This window comes from Ricinus communis, chromosome 5 (genome assembly GCF_019578655.1).
Source record: "Ricinus communis isolate WT05 ecotype wild-type chromosome 5, ASM1957865v1, whole genome shotgun sequence".
Taxonomy (NCBI): domain Eukaryota; kingdom Viridiplantae; phylum Streptophyta; class Magnoliopsida; order Malpighiales; family Euphorbiaceae; genus Ricinus; species Ricinus communis.
The window spans coordinates 9,539,297-9,560,342 of NC_063260.1; the positions used below are offsets into that span (position 1 = coordinate 9,539,297).

The window sequence follows — 21,046 nt, forward strand, 5'->3', positions numbered from 1 at the left end:
TAGTTATCACTTGTCTACTAACTCTTTTACAAATTTGTTTCCTACCACTCATGATAATAATGCTAGCATTGAAAATTCTCGACCAGCTTCTACAACCCTTTTTAATAATGTTGAATGGTTGGTTGATTCCTCTTAATAAGTTCCCACTTCTCTTCATGCTAATGATCTTCCCCTAATTACTCCTCACTCTACAAGAATTAAAGCTCCACCTCCTAAATTTAAAGATTATCATTGTTATTTTGCTCTTGCTATTTTACATGAACCTCACTCTTTTATGAGGCATCTTTTAACTCTCTTTAGCAGCAAGTGATGGCTAAATAAATTCAAGCATTACAACAAAGTCGAACTTGGGACTTGATTGACTTGCCTCTAAACAAATCCATAATAGGGTGCAAATAGATTTATAAAATTAAAACTCAATCGACATTGAGTGCTATAAGGTGTGACTCATAGCAAAAGGATTTACTCAAGAATATAGCATTGATTATGATGAAATATTTGCTTCGGTAGCTCAGTTTACCATTGTTCGCACTTTTATTGCTATCATTATAGTTCATCACTGGCCTCTGTCCCAAATGGATGTTAAAATCGCCTTCCTCAATGGTGATCTTTCTGAGAAAGTCTATACGAAGCCACCTCCTGGATTAAACCATTCACCACATAAAGTTTTTCATCTATGCAAAGCTTTATATGGGCTAAAACAAGCCCCGCGAGCTTGGTTTGCCAAATTTAGTACTATTATTCAAGCTCTTGGATTTTGGTCTAGTCCTTATGACTCAGTATTATTTTTACGTCAAACAAATCATGTTACTAGTATTCTACTTCTTCATGTGGATGACATGATTATTACTAGGGATGATCCTCAAGGCATTCAGCAGCTTAAAGATTCTCTTAATCAAACATTTAAAATGAAGGATTTAGGCCCTTAAAACCATTTTTTGGGAATCGAAGTTAACTCATGTTCTGATGGTTATTTTTTTGTCTCAAGCTAAGTATGCATTAGATTTTTTTTCTCGAGCTAGACTTATAGATAGTAAAATCTTTGATACACCATTAGAACAAAATATTAAACTTCAATCAACTGATGGCGAATTACTTCTTGATGCTACTTTATACAAACAGTTGGTTGGAAGTCTAATCTATCTTATTATCACTCGGCCTAACATATCTTATTTAGTGTATCTTGTGAGCCAATTCATGGTTGCACTATGATCAATACATTTTGCTACAATCTTACACATCCTTCAATATGGTAAGGGTACTTTGTTCAATGGGCTTCCTTTTTTTTCTAACTCCTCTTTGAACCTTCAATCTTATTTTAATACTGATTGGGCAAGAGATCCAAAAGATAGGCACTCTACTACTAGCTTTTGCTTCTTACTAGGTGACTCACTCATTTTGATATCCTTATTATTACACATATTTGCATGCTGATTTTGAGTTATTTTTAGGGTAAATTATGTGTTTTTGTATTAGAATCACCTTGTTTTAGTTTGCTTTATGTCTCAAGTGTTTTTCTAGGTACATTATCAAAATTAGAGAGAAATCAAACTAAAATCGGAAAGAAATGGATGAATCGGGCGCGTTAGACTGGTCAACACGCCCTGCCAACATGCCCATGCTGAGGAGCACGGTCAGGGTCAGAGGGTGTATTGAAATGCCTTACCTATGGCGAGAAGAAGTGATTTATAACACATTTTTTGAAAGTGACACGACCTAGGAGCATGCCCGTGCTGAGCAGCACGACCTAATTTCAAGCCGTGCTGAAGAAGGCTAGATGTACAATGTTAGCTCAACACGGCAAGGATCCAGGCCGTGCTGGTCAGCATAGCCCAAATCCAAGCCATATTGGATTTTAAAACCTAATTTAAAAGAAAAGAAAAAAGAAAGAGAAAAGAGAGAGATTCGAGGAGGCTAGGGATTCTAGAGAGAGAACTTTGGGATATTCAAGACAGACTTTGAGAGCAACCTTCCAGACGATCAAGGAGAGGAAAATATAGAAGAATTCCACTTTAACATTATCCAATAGCTGTTCTTGAAGATTGGATTGAAGATTTAAAGGAAAGAAGAAAGAGATCTTGAGCTGCAGAGATTGGATTCAGAGTTATTCAAGAAGGGATAGCATTTCCACCATTTGAGAAAAGGGTGTTCATGTTCTTTTCGATTCTTGTTTACTTTGTATTTGATTCTTTTATTAGTTTAATCATGAACATGTGTAACTAATCTTATTAGACCCATTTGGGGGTGATCTTTAGCCATGCTAGACTTGTTTTGTGCTTAAGTGATTGGATTGTTAACTTAAGATTGTAGTTTTGTTTCAAATATAATACAATCTATTATTTCTTCTTCATTGTTGAATCAATTTGAGAACTCCTTTATAATTGAGAAATTCAATTGAGTTTAAATAACTGTTTGTGTGATTAAGTGATTTGCATCTTAGAGATAAGTGCAATAACTTACTGGAATAAGAACTAGACATTCTTATTAGTTGTAATTTATAGATTAGTGCTATTCTAAAATCAATTATTAGGAAGAGATTCCAACTTTAGATCTTTAGGATTATGAATTGGTTAACTCGAGAGAGAAGCCAATTCATTTAAGAAATTATCCACATATCATAATTCTTAATCAATCAATTCATAATTTATTGTTTTAAGCCGGCTAGCTAAAAGGATCCCCAATTGGGTTAATTTATCTCATTATCTTTTCAAACTTTCATTCATTATCTTTTCAAACTTTCATTCTCTTTGTTAAAATTTAATTTTCATTTGCATTCTCAATTATTTTTAGTTAATGATCTTCACCACTATTTGATTGATTTTCTTGGCAAAGTAAGAAACAATTTGTTGTTGTTCACTCTAGTACAGAAATTGAGTATCACGCATTTACTCATACAACTGCAGAGTTACTCTGGCTTCGTCGGTTACTTACTGATTTTGGGTTGCCTATATCTATTTCTACCCCATTACATTGTGACAATCAAAGTGCAATTCAAATTGCTCATAATGATATTTTTCATGAATGTACTAAGCACATCGAAATTGATTGTCACTTTGTGTGTCACCACTTGTTGCACGGAAACCTTCATCTTATTTATGTTCGCTCTATTGATCAATCTGCTTATATCTTTACTAAAGCTCACTCCGTGGGACATTTCAGTGAATTATTATCTAAACTTATCTAAACTCAAGTTCACATCGCATATGCCATTTTGCCATTTTGATTTCATAGGGGATGTTGTCTGATATAATTCTATAATCATGGTTATATGCTATAATTATATTCTTATTATTGTAATCTTTGACCATGTGATAGAGGTTTAGACTAATCCTTTTTCATTTGTCTTATGTTTGGGTATAAATACCCTTTATCTGACACATAAGAAATACAAACTATTCTATATTATTCTCTTAACTCATTTCCAATCATCAAATATGAATAATATTAACTATTTTTTATTTTTTTAATTGTTATTTTTGAAATAGACTAAGAAAATGATATTTTATTTTTATATTTATTTAAAGTATCTATATGTGACACTATACTTAATCAGCCATTTAGATTTCTGATTTTTGCTGCCTTTCTCGTAATAAAACAACTCCAGGATATAGTACTAGTTTCGATTCCTAGCTTATGCGTAAATATTCTGAGTTTGCATTACTTTCTATAACTCTTACCTTTATCCCTAATATTTCAAGATTTTGTTCCTTACCTTAATGTCAAAGGGACTGGAAAGGTTTTTCTTTTATTAGAATGAAAGTATAAAGAGACTAAAAAAGCTATGATTGATTTCAAACCTCAAACACAGTTGAGTTTCCATCACTCGAAGAACTCCAATCTTAAAAAGCTCTCTCCTCTCTAACTCTCACCATTGTCTAACCTTCTGAAAATTCAAAATCCTCTCCTACAAATTTAAGACTTTTATTTACTCACTTAAAATTCATGTGTTCAAATCATTTCTTAATACTTTAACTATTTTTTCTCAAATTAATCACAAGTATAGACTCTTCAATTTATATAGAAAATTAGGGATTATATAAACACGTGTAGTCCAATCAGAGGATCCAAATTCAATTTATTTTGAAACTTCTCTTTTGATGTTCAATGAAAATTTATTTAATATCACTTAAGAAAAGGGTTAAAAGAACTTAAAGAAAAAGCACCAGTTTTTGGTTCCTTAAAAATTTTGTAAAAATTTATTTAATATCATCAAGAAACATTTAAACGAGTAAAAAATAACTTTGTAAAAATCTATTATATTTTCTTTTCAAAGTGATATATTTCATAAATTATTATTCAATAATTTCTTAATTTATTATTAATTTTCAGTATTTTAATTATTATTTTAGTAAAACAATATAGAGTCTCAATATTAATGGCAGTAATTTAGATTCGATTGAAATTTCTTAAAAATATTAAAATAAAATTGAGATAAAATAAAACATAAAAATTTAATTACTTTTTTTAAAATTGTTTGAACACTTCTTTTTTAATCTCTTACTAAAAGGAAATCAGTCAAAGTTAAATTTATTTATTTACCTATTTAAAAGACTAAAATTAAATAATGATAAAAGAAGTGATCTAAATCCACTACAGAATGACGCTTGAATTGCTATTCGTATAAAAACCTCAGAGTAGCAATAAGCAAACACACATGGAATCTTTTTGTTTCTTTTTTTTTTGAAAGGAGACAAATGGTATCTTAGCTACAATATTTATGTGAAGCCCAAAATGTCTTATGTGCTATCCAGTTACTCATAAATTTCTTGGATTCCTTAAACTATAAGACAAATTGCATTATTGGCATCACTAAATAATTAATGATTCTTAATTAAATCTCAATGTGTTGATAATTTCTTATACCCCAACTTGGAATATTATAATTACTAGCTTGATTAACTGAAGGTATAATTACAATTTATTCTCTGTGTTTTGACTTATTGTACTGATAGGTCTTTTACATTTAAAAAATATATTAAGATCCTCAGTTAATTTATCATATTATATTAAAATACCTTTTTCTTAGATTTTCAGCCAATTAACCATAATTTTAAGATTTAGAAAAAAAAAGGCAAAAATACATTTTAAACTTATAAACTTCAAATGAAAAAAAGTGAAAAATTACAATGAATTTTGGTTATACGCCATTTTTCTAACATTAAAATTAAAAAACAAAAATGAGGACAACAATCAAAAGATTTGAAAGAAAAGCTAAAAGAAAAGTATCAATTTAGTTAATTACTTAATTTCTTAAGTTCAATCTTGGTTAATTTTTCAGTCAGATGGGCTTTTTAGTATCTACATGGGCATGTATTATTAGTAGACTTTGGTGATGCAATAATCATAGTCTCAATAGTTTTGGGTCTTGGCTCCCTTGAGTAAGGTTTATAGGGAAGTCCTTTTTATTGCGCTACCACTACTAGTTTGCATCAACACATGCAAATATTATTCTACAATAGTATCACGAACCAAACCATAAGAATATAAAATAAAATAACAATTTAAAGCACCAATTTCTCAACTTATTCTTATAATCCGAGTCAAGTAATAGGGTTGTCAAGGGTACATGAAGGCAACCTGTTTGTGCCACAAATAAAGTTTTAGCATTATCTATATTAATTAAGCTAAAATGCACTACTTAAGTAATTTATTTAATTAAATTAATTGATTAGCGATAACTCTTTGTCGCTCAATTTGATTCAGATCAAATCAATTAATAGTGTAATTAATATTGTTATTTGTAAGTTAAAAGATATTTAAAAGACATACATTTCCTTACTATATATTGGCTCCAAAACATTAAAAAAGTGGCAATTAATACTTTTTTCACCAATTAAATTCTTTTGAAGGAAGTAAAATATTTAATTGTCACATTAAACTAGAAATTTCAGCCACCTAACACATTTTTACTATTCTTACTAATAATATTTCTTGAAAATACAAATCAACCATAAGTCACAAATGCACCGACTAGAGGAGTGGGCAAAGGTGGTGGAATGAAGCCAGCTCTAAATATGCGAACCATGTGTTGTATCGTCCACTCGAAATATGCTATATGGGCGCCACACTCTTGATCCAGCTCTACTCGTATCTCACGCCTGAGCTCCTCCCACGAGCGATCAAAGGTAATGCTGCTGGGGTTATCAGAGCTATGTGATTGCATGAAGGTGGGCGTCTTTAAATCCAGCCCGTATGTGTGCTGCTTCTTTCCCTGCTAACGATATCGATGAACAGTTGCGACATATCAACCGGTGGAGGATCATAAGAACCTTAGCCAGGTTGAGATGTAGTAGATACCCGTGCCTCAACAATATCCTGTAATAAATAAAAATAAAAATTAATTGTCATATTAAATTGAAATAGTAGGAATATTAATTAAATTTTTTTAATATGTTATAAGTAACTTACAGTGATATGCTAGGACTTGCTATCAATGAACTGGTCGTCAATCTTATTTTGCAACCGGCGGAACAGCTCAAAGGCGGTAGGCTCGTAATCTAACTACCTAGCTTGGACAAAAAGAAGATGGTTAGATTAAAGATCATTATATGTTACAAATTTAATTTATACTTGTAAATAGAGTACATAATATTCATTCTTACCAGTGCCTGCTGGTGGTCGATGCCGACCTTGACTCAGCAGTGTGATGAGCAGGGCCGACAACCTTGCTGAGACGGTTCTTACTGTGGGTCTCAGAGGCTGCCTTCACCTCGAGCTTCTTCCAATATTCTGTCCAGTGGGCCTAGGTGTCCTCTACGATACATGGAGACCGCTTCCCACTCCTCTTCCTACTCGATATGATGTCGCGGTATCTTTCGGCTGCCTGTCTATCCCAAGCAGCCTAACATTCCATCCGTGCAAAGACCCAGTCTAACATTCTAACTTTCAACTTCAAAAGTTGGATGCATCTCTTTGAAATGCTTCCAAGCTGGTGAATCAAACGGATGACACATAACCCCATCTTCAATCTCATGCTTTGCATGCCACCTCATATCCTTCGTAGTAGCATTTGATGCATACGTTCTTTACAATCTAAAGATTAGAGGAAAATAATACATCTTTTTGCATACCACACTTCTTTTTTGTCTTTAATTTAAGGCCCGATATGATTTCTTGAACCTCGAATGGCCATAAATCTTATAGCTTACTGAGTTAATATCTCCAGCCCAATAATCGATCTTTTCTACTGGCAGACCTAGACCACAAAGTAACTTCTATTACTATAAAAGTTATCCTCCACTAGATTTGATTAAAGCATCTTTCTGACGTGTGATTCTCTGACCTCATGCTCATTAGTTTAGCAACGAGAGATAGCCATGAATGCCTTTTACAACTGAGCCACAACTCCTTATCTGCTGCCTTTAGCATGTCATAAAACTTTTATGCCTCAACATTATGAGGTTCCTTCATGTCATCGAAATTACAATCAGGACACGCTACATTTATAACTATCTTTTGATACGGATCAAATGATTATTCTCTAACAACACCACTTGTAGCATCGACTTTAGAAATGTTGTCAATCCTAACTATCCTTTCACCTTGTTATGTTCACACATAATAGTCAGGTACAAATCCATACTTCGCCACATGGTATTTGATTGTATATAGGTCATGGAAAGCCCTGTTCTGACACTTTCGGTGATTACAAGGACACCTAATTTTGTCATTATCCATGTACTAGGTTGATTGTAAAATGAATAAACTCTTCCAAACCATCCAAAAAATCTTTGTTCAGAACGCCCTTCGTAAACCTAGAATACATCCACTAATAATCTGAACTCATTTTTACTTGTTATAATTGGACATAATTTAATTAAATAATTATAATTATTTGTTTCAATTTTTACATTCTTGTAACTCTTGTGTTCTGTTCAAAGGTAGGAACCTATGTCATTCATAAATGCATCGTCTATTCAACTATTTAATGTTATCCGCACATTCATAGAAATTATTGCAGCATCTTGACCTAGTTCTTCGAGTGCACTAAATGGAATACGAGTTATCACATATTCTAATATGCATACAAAGAACAAAAGGGTATACTATCGATTAATCTACATATGAAATGGATAAACGCCAAATAATCTTTTTACGGGTAATATATTTTCAAATTGTCCACACTGGACAATTTAGTGATGACCTTTCACTCTTTAGTGAGAAAAGCACCGAAAATTCTACAATTTTCGATCTGTAGAATATTCTCTTATCCCTATCGTTATTAGATTTTTTAAATTTAAATCTAATTTTAAAATATTTTAATCACTTTTGTTCCTAATATTATTTTATCCTAAAAAATAATAAAATTACTAAATTAGTTATTTAATTATAATTTCATATAAATTGTTATTTTTATTTTTAAGGATATTGTTTTATCCTTAAAACTCTACTGAAATTTTGCCAAAGTCTACCCTCTAGTATAGACATACTTCTGGTAAAATGGATCCAGTTCTTAAGTAAAAAAAATCCAAATATACAATATACAAACCTAATTACCAAAAACATCTACGTCAGAGCAACACATATCATGTACATCAAACACAATCTTATTTAACATAACACCTAAAAATACATTTATTTAACATATCACCTAAAAACATAGTCTTATTTAAAATGTTATCTTATTTAACTAAGTTTGTTAACATGTTGGTCATACTAAGAAATTTTATTAATCATTATTTAATAAAAGACCAAAAAATAATAACTATATAGCCACATAAATAATTATTAAATTAATATTGCTTACTAATATATTTATTAAGTTATGTAATAAATAAATAAAATTATACATACCGCTTGCTAATCCACATATGCATCTTCGGCCACCAGATGGTCCGCAAAAAACTATCTGAAAATAAAAATAAAAAATAAAAAAATAATTAAATAATTAAACTAATAATATATAATTAATAGAAATTATCATAACTACAACAACAAAAATACTACATCTTTTTAAATAATAACATATATTTTTTCTTAAATCTTAATAAAATATAGTATAAATTTTACAATAAACTTAATTTTTTTAACCTATTTTTGTTATCTAGTTAAATTTTTAACCTAATTTTAAGAATTAAACTTAATCAAATGTAATTTAATTAAAGTAAATATAATAGAAATTTTATTTAATAAACTTAACCTAATTTCTTTTACTTAATTCTTTTATCTAATTTTTTAAAATATAACTTATTTTATATTTTATTAATTCAATATGACATATAAATTTAATTATTTAATTTTACCTAATTTTCAATAGTAAATTTTTTATCTAATATTTTACAATATAATGGAAATTTTTTACCTAATATTTAAATTTTAAATTTTAAATTTAAATTAAATATTACAGAAATATTTTTTATATTTCATTTTTTAACATAACAATTTTTAAGAGAAAAGAAATACAAAACATTAAATTAAATAATTCACATAAAAACAAAATTACATAATTTAGAAAAATAAAAAATATAAAAATTTAATAATAAATAAATTAAAGATTACCTGCCACTGGAGAAGATGGCAGCAAAAGGGCTACAATTTCAACATAAATAAATAAAAACACATAAAAATAATTTTAAAAAAAAGTAATAAATCGATCATACTTGGATAACAGTGATGGCAGTGGTGACGGCACTAGGGAAGGAGAGGTGGAGGTGGAGGGGGAAGATGAGAAGTGGGAGGAGAGAGTAGGGACGGGGAGAGAGGATGAGGAGAAGAAAAAACAGAAAGGGAGTGGACTGTCGCAAACTAATACCTTAAAATTTAGCAATGGACGGCATTCGTCGCTAAATTTTAGGGTATAACAAAAACGACTTGGAACATTATTATTTCATTTAAATATATTTACCGACAGATGTTGTCCGTCGCTAAACTATAGGGTGGCATATAGGCATTTTTAAGATACTTTTTAGCAACAAGAACAATCACCGCTATTCATTGCTTCTAGCGATGGAAAGGAAGACCGTCGCTATATGAAACATCTTAATAATGATGTCTTCCGCGCTAACAAAAACGAACGACGACAAACTTTCTTACCTCTTTAGTTCCAATATTTAGTGACGGCAATAAAGCGAAGCTCGACCAGGGTCCTTACATCCAGCCTGAACACTTGATTCCTAACTAAACCAGCGCCTAGAGAGCATTGTTCGACCAGAGACTTTTCTCCGATAGTCGACTTTCACAGGTTAGAGAGTTATACTCGACTAGGGTAAAAATCCAAAATAATCATGTTACCTGTCTTTGATCATTACCGATGTGCACGCGGTCATGATATAACCCATCAAATGACATGTTCTACTATAGCCTCATCCCAATATCATAATCAACACCTATGTATTAATCATAGTCTAAATAATCATTTAACACATACCGAAATAAAGATTTAGAAATTCGAAAAAAGTAAACATGCAATTTGTGTGTAGAAATAATAATAGTGTATTAAGATAACATTAAGTATGATATCAAAATAACAATATAATATCACTAATAATAATATTAAAATTATTCTTAGTAATTAATAATTAAATGAAATTATTTATAATACAATACTGATAATCATATTAAACATAAATTACTAAAGCATCGTATTAAATTTAGATATGATAATAGTGCAGAGATTATGTGACTTTAACTCACAGTTCTAACGCACTCCGCAGTCCACTCCTGTGCCTCGGGTGGAGCTAGCGGGAAAGATGGATTATCTATTCACGAAAACACTCAATTAATAGACATTCTTAAATTTTTTCTAGGCTTAGACCCTTAGATTAGACTGCCTAAAATTAATTTAAACTCGAGAACTCGGCAGAACTTTTCCTAAATTACGGATATTTACCCCGTAAAACGGGTCTAGAACCTGCCAAAGACACATCAAATATGATGTGATTAAATAACAAGAGCCAGGCCACCAGAACTGCATTATTTTTTCCGATTCCGCAACACACCACAACACAATTAATTAAATTCAATTAATTTTTAAATAATCCATCACATGCAATTGATAGCCACAATATATTTCTAAAATTACAATATAGTTTTTAGAGTCTAAATAAAATTATACCGAGTCAAAATTGTAATATTTCGAGTGTCTGGAAAACACCAGGGTCTGGAAGCCGGTCTTGCCAACGGTGTCAGAATTTGAATCCGGAAGCGCCTACGTGAAGTTCGAGTTGCAAGGAGTCTGAAAGTACAAGAATTCCGGTCGAAAAGTGACCGGAAGTCGCCGGATCGGGGCCAGAAAGATGTTGCTCCGGTGAAGCTTCTTGAGGCTGCCGGCAGGGATTTTTGCAGCAAGGGAGGTCATTCCCGGGGTTTGCCAAAAAGACGCCGGCAAGATGTCGAACGACAAAGGCAACCCCTTTTTCTTTGGTCGAGAGGGGCTGAAGTCGGCGGGGAAAGGGAGAAAGAAGGAGGAAGGAAAGGGGGGGGAGAGGAAAGTGAGAGGAGAGGAGAAAAGGGGAGGGGAAAGAAAAGAGGAAAAAAAAGAAATCATTTTTTCTTTTTTATTATTATTTTATTTATTATTATTATTATTATTAATATTATTATTTATTTTTAAGAAAAAATAAAAAATACTGAATATTACAATCAATACAATTAATATTACTATTTTTTTAAATTAGAAACTATTGTATAGTTAAGAAACTTCATTCATTAGTAAAATATAATATTTAAATTTTTTTAAAAATTAAAATTATTATCTAATTAGAAAATTAATTTATTAATTAATATAATATTAAAATAAAATTAATATGTAATTTTTAGAATAATTAAATTAAAAACTAATTATTATATAATTTTAAAACTCATTTATCATTAATATATTATTTTTTAGAATTAGAATTAATATCAATTACAAATGTAACTTATTAATCAATAAATTAATAAAAATTATAAAATTATCTATAAATTTAAATTTCATATATCAATACATAAAAATTTTACAGATAAAAAACATGTAAAATAAATTTTAAATTTTCAATCTCTAAAGATAATATATAAATATATTAAATTTCTTTATTTATTTTTAAATAAAAACTAATTAAATCCAAGTGGAATGCTGAAATCTACTTGGATTGTTGTAATAATTGAATACTTTAAATTCAAATCTTCGAAGCATTTGAAGTGTGGAGAGGAACAAACCCGATAACTTTTGAAGTCGTGTACATGCCCATATTTCAAGGGATTAGATGCTTCAGGAATATACTTTTTTTTTTTCTTATATAAATGAAAAAGAAGGGATCAGCAATCGGTGGGGCTTATTTGTTGGAAAATATGAAAAGAATAGGTCGAGCATCTTGGCTTTTGGCTAAACTATAAAATATACCAATTTCTCCGATTTATGACCCCAACCATAGTTGTGGGGTTTTCTTTTCCCTATCAACGAGTGGGTTCTTGGGAGCAAGATTCTCTGTGAGCAGAATAGGACCTAAACTGGCTATTGCTACAGACCACTTGTTTTTCTCGTATGAAGAAATTAAACTAATTATGACAAAATATCTATGCCTCAATTACATTATTATAAATAAAGCTGTTACTAGTGGGTTGTAAAACAATCTCTCTCTTTCTCTCTCTCTCTCTCTCTCTCTCTCTCTCTATATATATATATATTTTTAAATTTAAATTTTTTAAGATGTATATTTAATTTTTGGTATATAATTTTTATTTTAACATGTATATTATTTTTGACATATGAAATTTAAAATTATTTATAATTTTATAATTTTTTATTAACTTATTGATTAATAAGTCATATTCCTAATTGAACATTTATTCTAATTTTAAAAATTAATATATTAATAATAAAATAATTTTTAATTAGATAATAATTAGTTTTTTAATATATAATGATTAGTTTTCTAATTAGATAATAATTATTTAAAAAATCATACTAATTATATTTTAATAATTAATACTTTAATTAGATAATTATTATAATTATAGAAAATAATATTTTTTAAATATATATTCACTAATAAATTAATTTTTACTTATTTAATCATTTCTAATTCTAAAAAATTAGCAATATCAATTATATTGATAATTTGTATAATATTAGAATTAATAAATAAATATTTTAAAAATAATTTTTATATTGTTTTACTAGTAAAATTTTTTAAAAAATTAAGAACATTTAAAATAGTTAGTTTGCTATTATTTTTTAAAGTATTATAAATCAATATTAAATATTAAAAATTTATTAAATCATATTTATAAATTTAATTTTATAATTAAAATAATAACAACGGCCGTGCAATGTATGGTTAAACGACTAGTTTCAGTGAATTTGACATCGACTCAATTTTGACTCCATTTTTAACTAATTTTGAATTTGATATAACTTTTTTAAGTTGGTTAAAATTTCAAACTGAATCTAAAAATATAAATATTTATTTTGGTAGGTTCATGACCTTTTAGTCCTATTATATAAACATATATGTATATATATATTATCTACAAGAATAAGATATATTTCTAAAATAAATTTTATTTATTATTAAAAATAAATTTAAATGAATTTCTTTTATTTTATATATATATATTTTTAACTTTTAAAATTTTTATTAAAGATTCAAGTTTTTATTTTATTTTCGATAAAAATTATGTACTTTTATTTAGTTTTTTTAAAAGGATTTTCATCATTTTGAATTTATTACTTTTTTTATTTTTTTCTCAATTAATTTTAATACTAATAAGATTTAATTTATTTTAATTTATTTTTACCTATATAGTAATAAATAAAAAGCTAAAAAAATTAATATCCTAAAAAATTCGAACTTGATTAAAATTTAGCTTGCATTTTAACTAATTTTAATTTGTTCAAAGTATCTCAAATTTCAATGGGTCTTAATTATTAATATAATTTACTGGCCAAGTATGAACAATGATATATTTAGATTGACTCGGCTCAACTCATTTTTACTCTAAGTAGTTAATTGATTTGTTATTGTGGTTGAAGGATTTGACATGAAATCTAAGACACATGAGTAATTATACTAGAATTAAACGATTTATTATATATAAGATAAAAAAATTCTTATTTAGACTTGATATATTGTCCCTATTTATATATTAAATTATAAATAATTTATAGATACTTATTAGTTTTAAATAATAGAATACATATCAATCATCCAATACCAAAACATTTATAATTGGTGTCACTCATCTATTTAGTGTGGTGTATACCTAAAATCTAGGAAGAATTTCACACATGAGTATAAAGTCATTAACTTGCTTAAGTGATAATGTTTGCTACGAGAGTTCACATCCTGATAAAAGGGAAAAGATACTAAGCCACATTATGTATTCTACTTGAATTTAATCATATAATGCATTGCCAAAACCCAAAGAGTTAAAACTAATGTCTACTTTCGATAAAATTCTAAGGCTCATTTCCATCTTCTTCATCATCCTCTCCATCTTCACATCTCAATCTCTATCTGAATCCGACGAAAAATGCGAAACAGAGGAAAAGGAATGCCATGACAAAACGAAAGCTTTGCCTCTAAAAATTATAGCCATTGCTTCAATCTTGGTCACTAGCATGATAGGTGTATGCTGTCCTCTTTTGACACGTTCAATTCCAGCTCCAAATCCAGAAAGAAACATATTTTTTATAATTAAGGGATTTGCAGCTGGTATCATTCTTGCTACTGGTTTTGTCCATGTCTTACCAGATGCTTTCGACATGTTATCGAAGAGTTGCTTGAAAGATCCATGGGATGATTTCCCCTTTGCTGGATTTGTGTCGATGTTATCATCTACGCTAGCACTGATGATAATAGTATATACAGCAAGAAATGCAGTATCGAGGCAAGCCCAAAAAGAGAAATTGTTCAGGAAGATCGAGAGATGGGTACGGTAATCGTGGGGCATGGACATGTTCACGGTCACCATCACGAGTCAATAGCTGCAAGTGATGAACAACAACTTCTTCGTTACCGGGTTATTGCCATGGTTAGATTTTCAAGACCTCCATCCTTTTTTTAGCAGTTCTAATCAAGTCCATAATATACTCATATCTATTAAGTTTTTGGGTAAACACAATTTCATCCTTGAACTTAGCAGCAAAAAAAATAATATTAATTAATTAATTTAATTAGACATTAAAATTAGTTTGTACTAAAAATAAGATTTTATTATAATTTAATAATAAAATTAATTTTAGACGGATTTGATATTTGATAATAAATTTAAGAATTAAATTATAATATTAAATTATCTCTCCTAATACGAAAATGGTAATAGTTAGTCTTATTAAAACTCAAAACGGTTTTCAAGTAATAAAAAAATATAAAACTGACTTGTATATGAAACTAAACTCCAGAAAGTAAATAGTATTTAACCCTTAAATTTTTCTCGATTAGAGTTTCAAGTTGGTAGGATAAAAGACTGACTTTTATGATTTTTTTCTTAAAATTTATAAAAAAATAGTTATCTTAATAAATAAAATTCTTATTAAATAAAAAGAAATATTTATCTAGATTTAATGTATACATCATAATAAATAAAAAATTGATACATATATATAATTTTTTTATATTTTGATATTAAATGATTGACACATATTTTATTATTTAAAATTAATAAATATGTATCAATTATCTATGAATTTGGTGTATAGATAGTCTATGATAATGGAAATAAAGAAGAAAATACATTAAGATTAGGCGAGGTAAGGTGAAATCAGTGTTAAAAACAAGTCTCTTTTATCTATTTCAACCTCTTGTATTAAGCTGACCCCTTCTAGCCTCTCAGTTAAAATCACTACTAACGTCCTTAAAAGATAGTTATATCATAGAATCGGGTACATTATTCTTTATATACTCAGTGCCCTATACATGTTGGAGACAAACTTTTTTTTAAGATAATAAATGTTGGTTTATACCAAATAAATAATACTTTTCTTTTTACTATGTCTCATATTCTCATTTCTATTATATTATTATTATACTCTTTATTTTAAATTTATATTTTCAATATGTTCCATATCTTTTTTATAGTATTGAATTTATTTTTAATAATATGTGCTAGTATTTTTATAATAAAAGTACCATATATTAAAATTAAATTTTTAAATACATGAAACATTATTAACAATTTATTTTTTATTAAAATATAAAATTTAATTACACTTTAGCATATATTTATATTTTTAATTATATTACATCTTATTTTATAAAATCTCAATTTAAATTATCTTTTATCATAATATATTAATACTTTAATTCTTAAAACCTTAATAAAAATATTGAAATATCAAAATTAATGAATCCAAATTCATAACTATAAATTATAAAACACAGTGATAGGTTATGAACATAAGTTCACCAATAAAGATTGTAAACATTAATCATAAACTATATATTCATAGATTAAAAATAATAGGTTCAGAAATTATAAACTGTAGGTTTCTTATATGTATATTTGAAATTCTTACATTATAGTCTAAGATTTTTGTTATAAAAAATATATATAGGTTCATAGGTTAAAAATATAAGGCTCATAAATTATAAATTATAGGTTCATCACACGTACATTTGAGATTCATTATCATAGTTCAAAAATTTATAATTGAAAAATATTATTATATGTTAATTAATAAATTTACAGTTAATAAATGATAAATCTAAACTTTACATTTGATGAATATAATAATCACGTTGCTTATAACAATATTTGACAATAAATTCTTGATGAATCTATAACATACTACCAATAAACCTACAATTTATGCTTAATAAATTTATAATTTATCAAAAAAGTATGAATAATAGTGAAAAATTCAATATTGTAAGAAAACATAAATATAATATAAACTACAGATTCATAGATAAAAAAATAAAAAGTTTTAAATTATTAACTATAGATTCTTCATCCGTGCACATGTGATTCATATGTTATAGTTCAAAAATTTATAGATTAAGAAATAGATTTATATTTTAACTAATAAATTTACTATTCACAAATGATGAATCTAAACTTTATATTTGATGAACATAATGATAATGTTTCTTATAATTATATTTAACAGTAAATTTTTTATAACCTATACTACCAATAAACATAAAATTTGTGTTTAATGAATCTACAATTTATCGTATATGAATATGTATGAAAATGAAGAATCAATGTCATAGAAAAGGTAAATTTAATATTTTATACAAATATAAGATTATCCTTAAAAGCCATTCAAAGAATTACCCATAAAAATATTAAGATCGATAATTAAAAATTTTATATTTTTTATCCTTGTTTTGATATTTATGATACTAAAAGTATCATTAGAAAGATTAAATAAATATAAAAGTTCAACCATCAATATAACTTTTTTTAGAGAAATTAATATAATTTTAATTAAAAGAATTATATAAATAAAGTAAATACAACCATTAATATAATATTTTAATTATCTTTTGAATACTAAAAATAAAATAACTATAATTTTACCGGTGAGTATTATAAATAAATAAATAAAAAAAGGAAATGTCACTTTATTTTGATTAAAGTTAGCGTTCCTCTTTCTTTTCTAAAATCAAATTTCTTGTTAGGGGTTAAATGAACACACGTGTAACTTTCTATTAAATTCAGCGTTTTATATTAAAGAATATGATGCCCTGTGTTTCTGGGTCCAAAATATAATTTGCCCGTCCTTTCAAAACTTTCTTATTAGGAGTTAATATATTATCGAGTTTGAGATATCCGAGCTTGAACATATTAATAAATGAGTCAAATTATAGTTACTCAAACCGTTCATAGGATTTAATTATCTTTAACTTTTTACTTGTTATTGTTATATAAATGAGTATATAAGTAGGACAAATTTTATTAATATTGAAATTGATTAGGAAAAGTCAAAAAAAATAATAATAAACTCAAAATGATAAAAATACCCCTCTAAAAAACTAGATGGAGGTACTTACTCTTTTGAGAATAAACAAAGGAATTCAATCTCTAATAAAAAAGAAAAATCCTAAAAGCTACTATTATATATTGAAACAAAAAAGATAAAATGATTTTTTATTTTCAATATGAATAAATTAAATTTATTTTGAATATATATATATATATATATATATATATATATATATGTATACTATTTTATTATTATAACTAATGCATATAATGAGCCTAAAAGCTTGTCAAAATATTGAATCGAATATTTATTTATTTAAATTTGATTCAATTTTTTAAGGAGGATCAAATTCAAATTGTTATATTTTGTTAATGAGCTCGAACCAACTAAAAGAAAAAGAAAAGCAAGATGAATCCTTGTTAAGTCCAAACCATTAGAAAATTGAGTTTCATACTGTCACAATCATATTCTCTCGACTATTAAGAGCAATATTGCTAATCCGTCTCTGTTTCTCATCCCTCGGTATCAGGGGACATGCCTTATATTAGTTGTTGGTAAAAGCTCCGTTATCAAAAGCCTATTAATATTGGACATCTCATGTCTACCATCAATAAACCCTAAGTTCACAATGAAGCCATTTCTCATACTCACGAAGCAATTTTCATTAATCTATATTCCTACTCAAATAGTTGTTACTGGCAACTAAATTGCTAACTAATTAAACCAGGATGATCCAAGAGTTGCAGATATATATAGTGGAACATCATTGGACATCCACTATATAAATGTCCATTAATTTTTAGAAGCCCTGATCTCTATTCCGATGTATCTTTATTCTTTTAAGAAAAAGAAACCATTAATCTTGTGCAAATAATTTGATAATGGTGCGGTTGCAGGTACTAGAGCTGGGCATCATAGTTCATTCAGTCGTAATAGGTCTCTCTCTAGGAGCCTCCAACAACGTCTGTTCAATAAAAAGTCTGGTGGCTGCTCTTTGCTTCCATCAAATGTTTGAAGGAATGGGCCTTGGTGGTTGCATTGTCCAGGTAAATAACATTTCAGTGCTACGCATAACATACAATTTGTTTATACCCAATAATTTAAGTGTATGACCGTGCTCATTATAATGATTCCCATGTATCCTAAGTGTTTACCTCGTCTACTCATAGCATTCCTCTATATATTAAACATAGTGTAAATAATTATTTTTTTCTTGACAATTAAATCTGCTTCTTTAAAACAACAACTTTCTGGAGTAAAATGTATAAATGGTACTATAATTATAGCTATTATACTCATTTAGTACTTCAACTCAATAATTACAAATAATGATACCCCAACTAACAATGAATCAGATTACACTTTTTGGTCAATTATGTAATGACGTGGCAATCTGATTTTTTTCACTAACTACCACATTATCTCTTTTATTGGACATAGCTAATTTTAATTAAACGTTAAATATTCTCTCAGCTCCTTTACCTTAAATTCACACCTTGCAATCACATTTTGGGAATTAGTTTTAAGCTTATTAGGATTAATTATGTACAAGTCAGTGGTGGCATAGAACTTAGAAAAAGAATCCAACTGTCAAATTAACATAAAATGGTCGAAAAGTATAAAGGTATCCTCACCTGATTTATTAATAGTGACTTAGGATACTATTTTTATAATTATTAAATTGAGATACCAAATAGATATAAAAGATATAATTATAGTATCATTTATGCTTTTTACCTCACTGTTGTATACAACGTTAGTAGGGATTCTTTTTCTTTTTCAATTTGTAAAGTAAGAGAAAAAAAATATAAAGATCAGAGTACATAATAGACAAACTCTCCACCAAATTCTTAAATTAATTTTCTTTTTTTAAAATTTTTAAGCATATATTTTATCTTTTAAAATTTAATAAATTTTAAATTTCTCTTAAATGAATTTCTATTAATAAAAATTCAATTATAAATTTGCTGTAAATATAAAGTTGGTCCACAACAAATAAATTTGTAGGTTTTCTATAAAAAGTTAAAATATCCAGTATAATAAGAAGTGTTATTTGAATATGAATCATTTTATAGATTATTTAAAATTAAAAATTGACTTCTCCATACGAAATATTCATATAATTGATTTATCTCTCTAATTTCAACGTTAATTTAATTAATTTTTTTTATGCACTTCTCATATGATCATTGTCTCTTATTTATAGCTTTTGAGCTCTTTCGTTTAACATATAAGTCTGATAAACATAGGCCAATTATAAGCTCTTGAAGAAGGTGATGATGACTCTTTTCTTCATAGTAACGACACCATTTGGAATAGTACTTGGGATGCTGTTGACAAAAGTATACAAGGAAGACACCCCTGCTGCTTCAATAATTGTTGGTTTACTTAATTCATCGTCTTCAGGAATTTTAATATACATGGCCTTGGTCGATCTTCTTTCTGCTGATTTTATGTCTCCAAAGCTTCAAGCTAGCATTTGGCTTCAGGCTAAATCTTATACTGCTGTTCTTCTTGGTGTTGGTGCAATGTCTCTTATGGCTAAGTGGGCCTGATATCTCCTCTCTAATAATTACTTACTTTTTCACCCTTTTCAATATAGTAGTTAAAATAAGTGCAATCAAATAATTTGAGCATAACTAGTTAATTTTCCTATTTTATGTAAATGCATTCCAAAGTTACCGACTGCATTAAGTTTGGTCTCTCAAAGCGTATTACATTTACAAGGTAAATGGTTATACTATTATTATATAGGAAGGTTTGACAATTGTTTTAGAAAAAATATTGATAATCGATCAATGGAGCAATGACCATGGCAATCAAGGGCTTGAAACAAGGATCCAAACAAAGACTCCATGAATTCAAGTTATATAAATGAAATCCTTGCAAGAGCAATATGATCCATTTGTATGGCATATTATATAATCTATGGAAGTCTTAAAGAGCATCTATAAACAATGATTCTCATTATCAAAGCAAAGCTTTAAAATTTGCAAATAGAATCAAATCTTTTATTTTATTTTTTATGAAATAATAGAACCATACTAGTATTATGAAATAGGTGCATATAACAATATTTTAGAACTTAAACTAATAGTTAAATGAAAATTTTAGGTATCATAAAATTTCATTCGTCTTAAAACTTTACATGTGAAAATAATGTGGACCATATATCATTTGCAAAGGCTCTATCTC

The 21,046-nt window shown here is 27.8% G+C and overlaps 1 protein-coding gene and 1 long non-coding RNA gene across 10 annotated transcripts; one reads left to right on the plus strand and one right to left on the minus strand.

Moving 5' to 3' along the window:
- Window positions 1-5,799: 5,799 nt before the first annotated feature.
- Window positions 5,800-11,366, minus strand: LOC107262408. 9 transcript variants are annotated; one of them, XR_007216079.1, is made up of 8 exons: window positions 11,054-11,366; window positions 10,633-10,697; window positions 10,231-10,325; window positions 10,033-10,153; window positions 8,794-8,848; window positions 6,603-7,404; window positions 6,409-6,505; window positions 5,800-6,315 (listed from the first exon to the last, which is right to left on the minus strand). It is a non-coding gene; the product is annotated as an uncharacterized LOC107262408 (long non-coding RNA). The 9 variants fall into 9 exon arrangements; XR_007216076.1 differs by having other exon boundaries at window positions 9,499-10,153; XR_007216074.1 differs by adding an exon at window positions 9,499-9,528 and having other exon boundaries at window positions 10,033-10,325.
- A 2,889-nt stretch (window positions 11,367-14,255) lies between these two features.
- Window positions 14,256-20,483, plus strand: LOC8262012 (probable zinc transporter 10). The gene is given in 4 exon segments (XM_048374746.1): window positions 14,256-14,822; window positions 14,825-14,952; window positions 18,748-18,897; window positions 20,101-20,483. Coding segments are annotated over 4 exon segments (1,050 nt in total). The 5' UTR covers window positions 14,256-14,356; the 3' UTR covers window positions 20,407-20,483.
- Window positions 20,484-21,046: the final 563 nt, after the last annotated feature.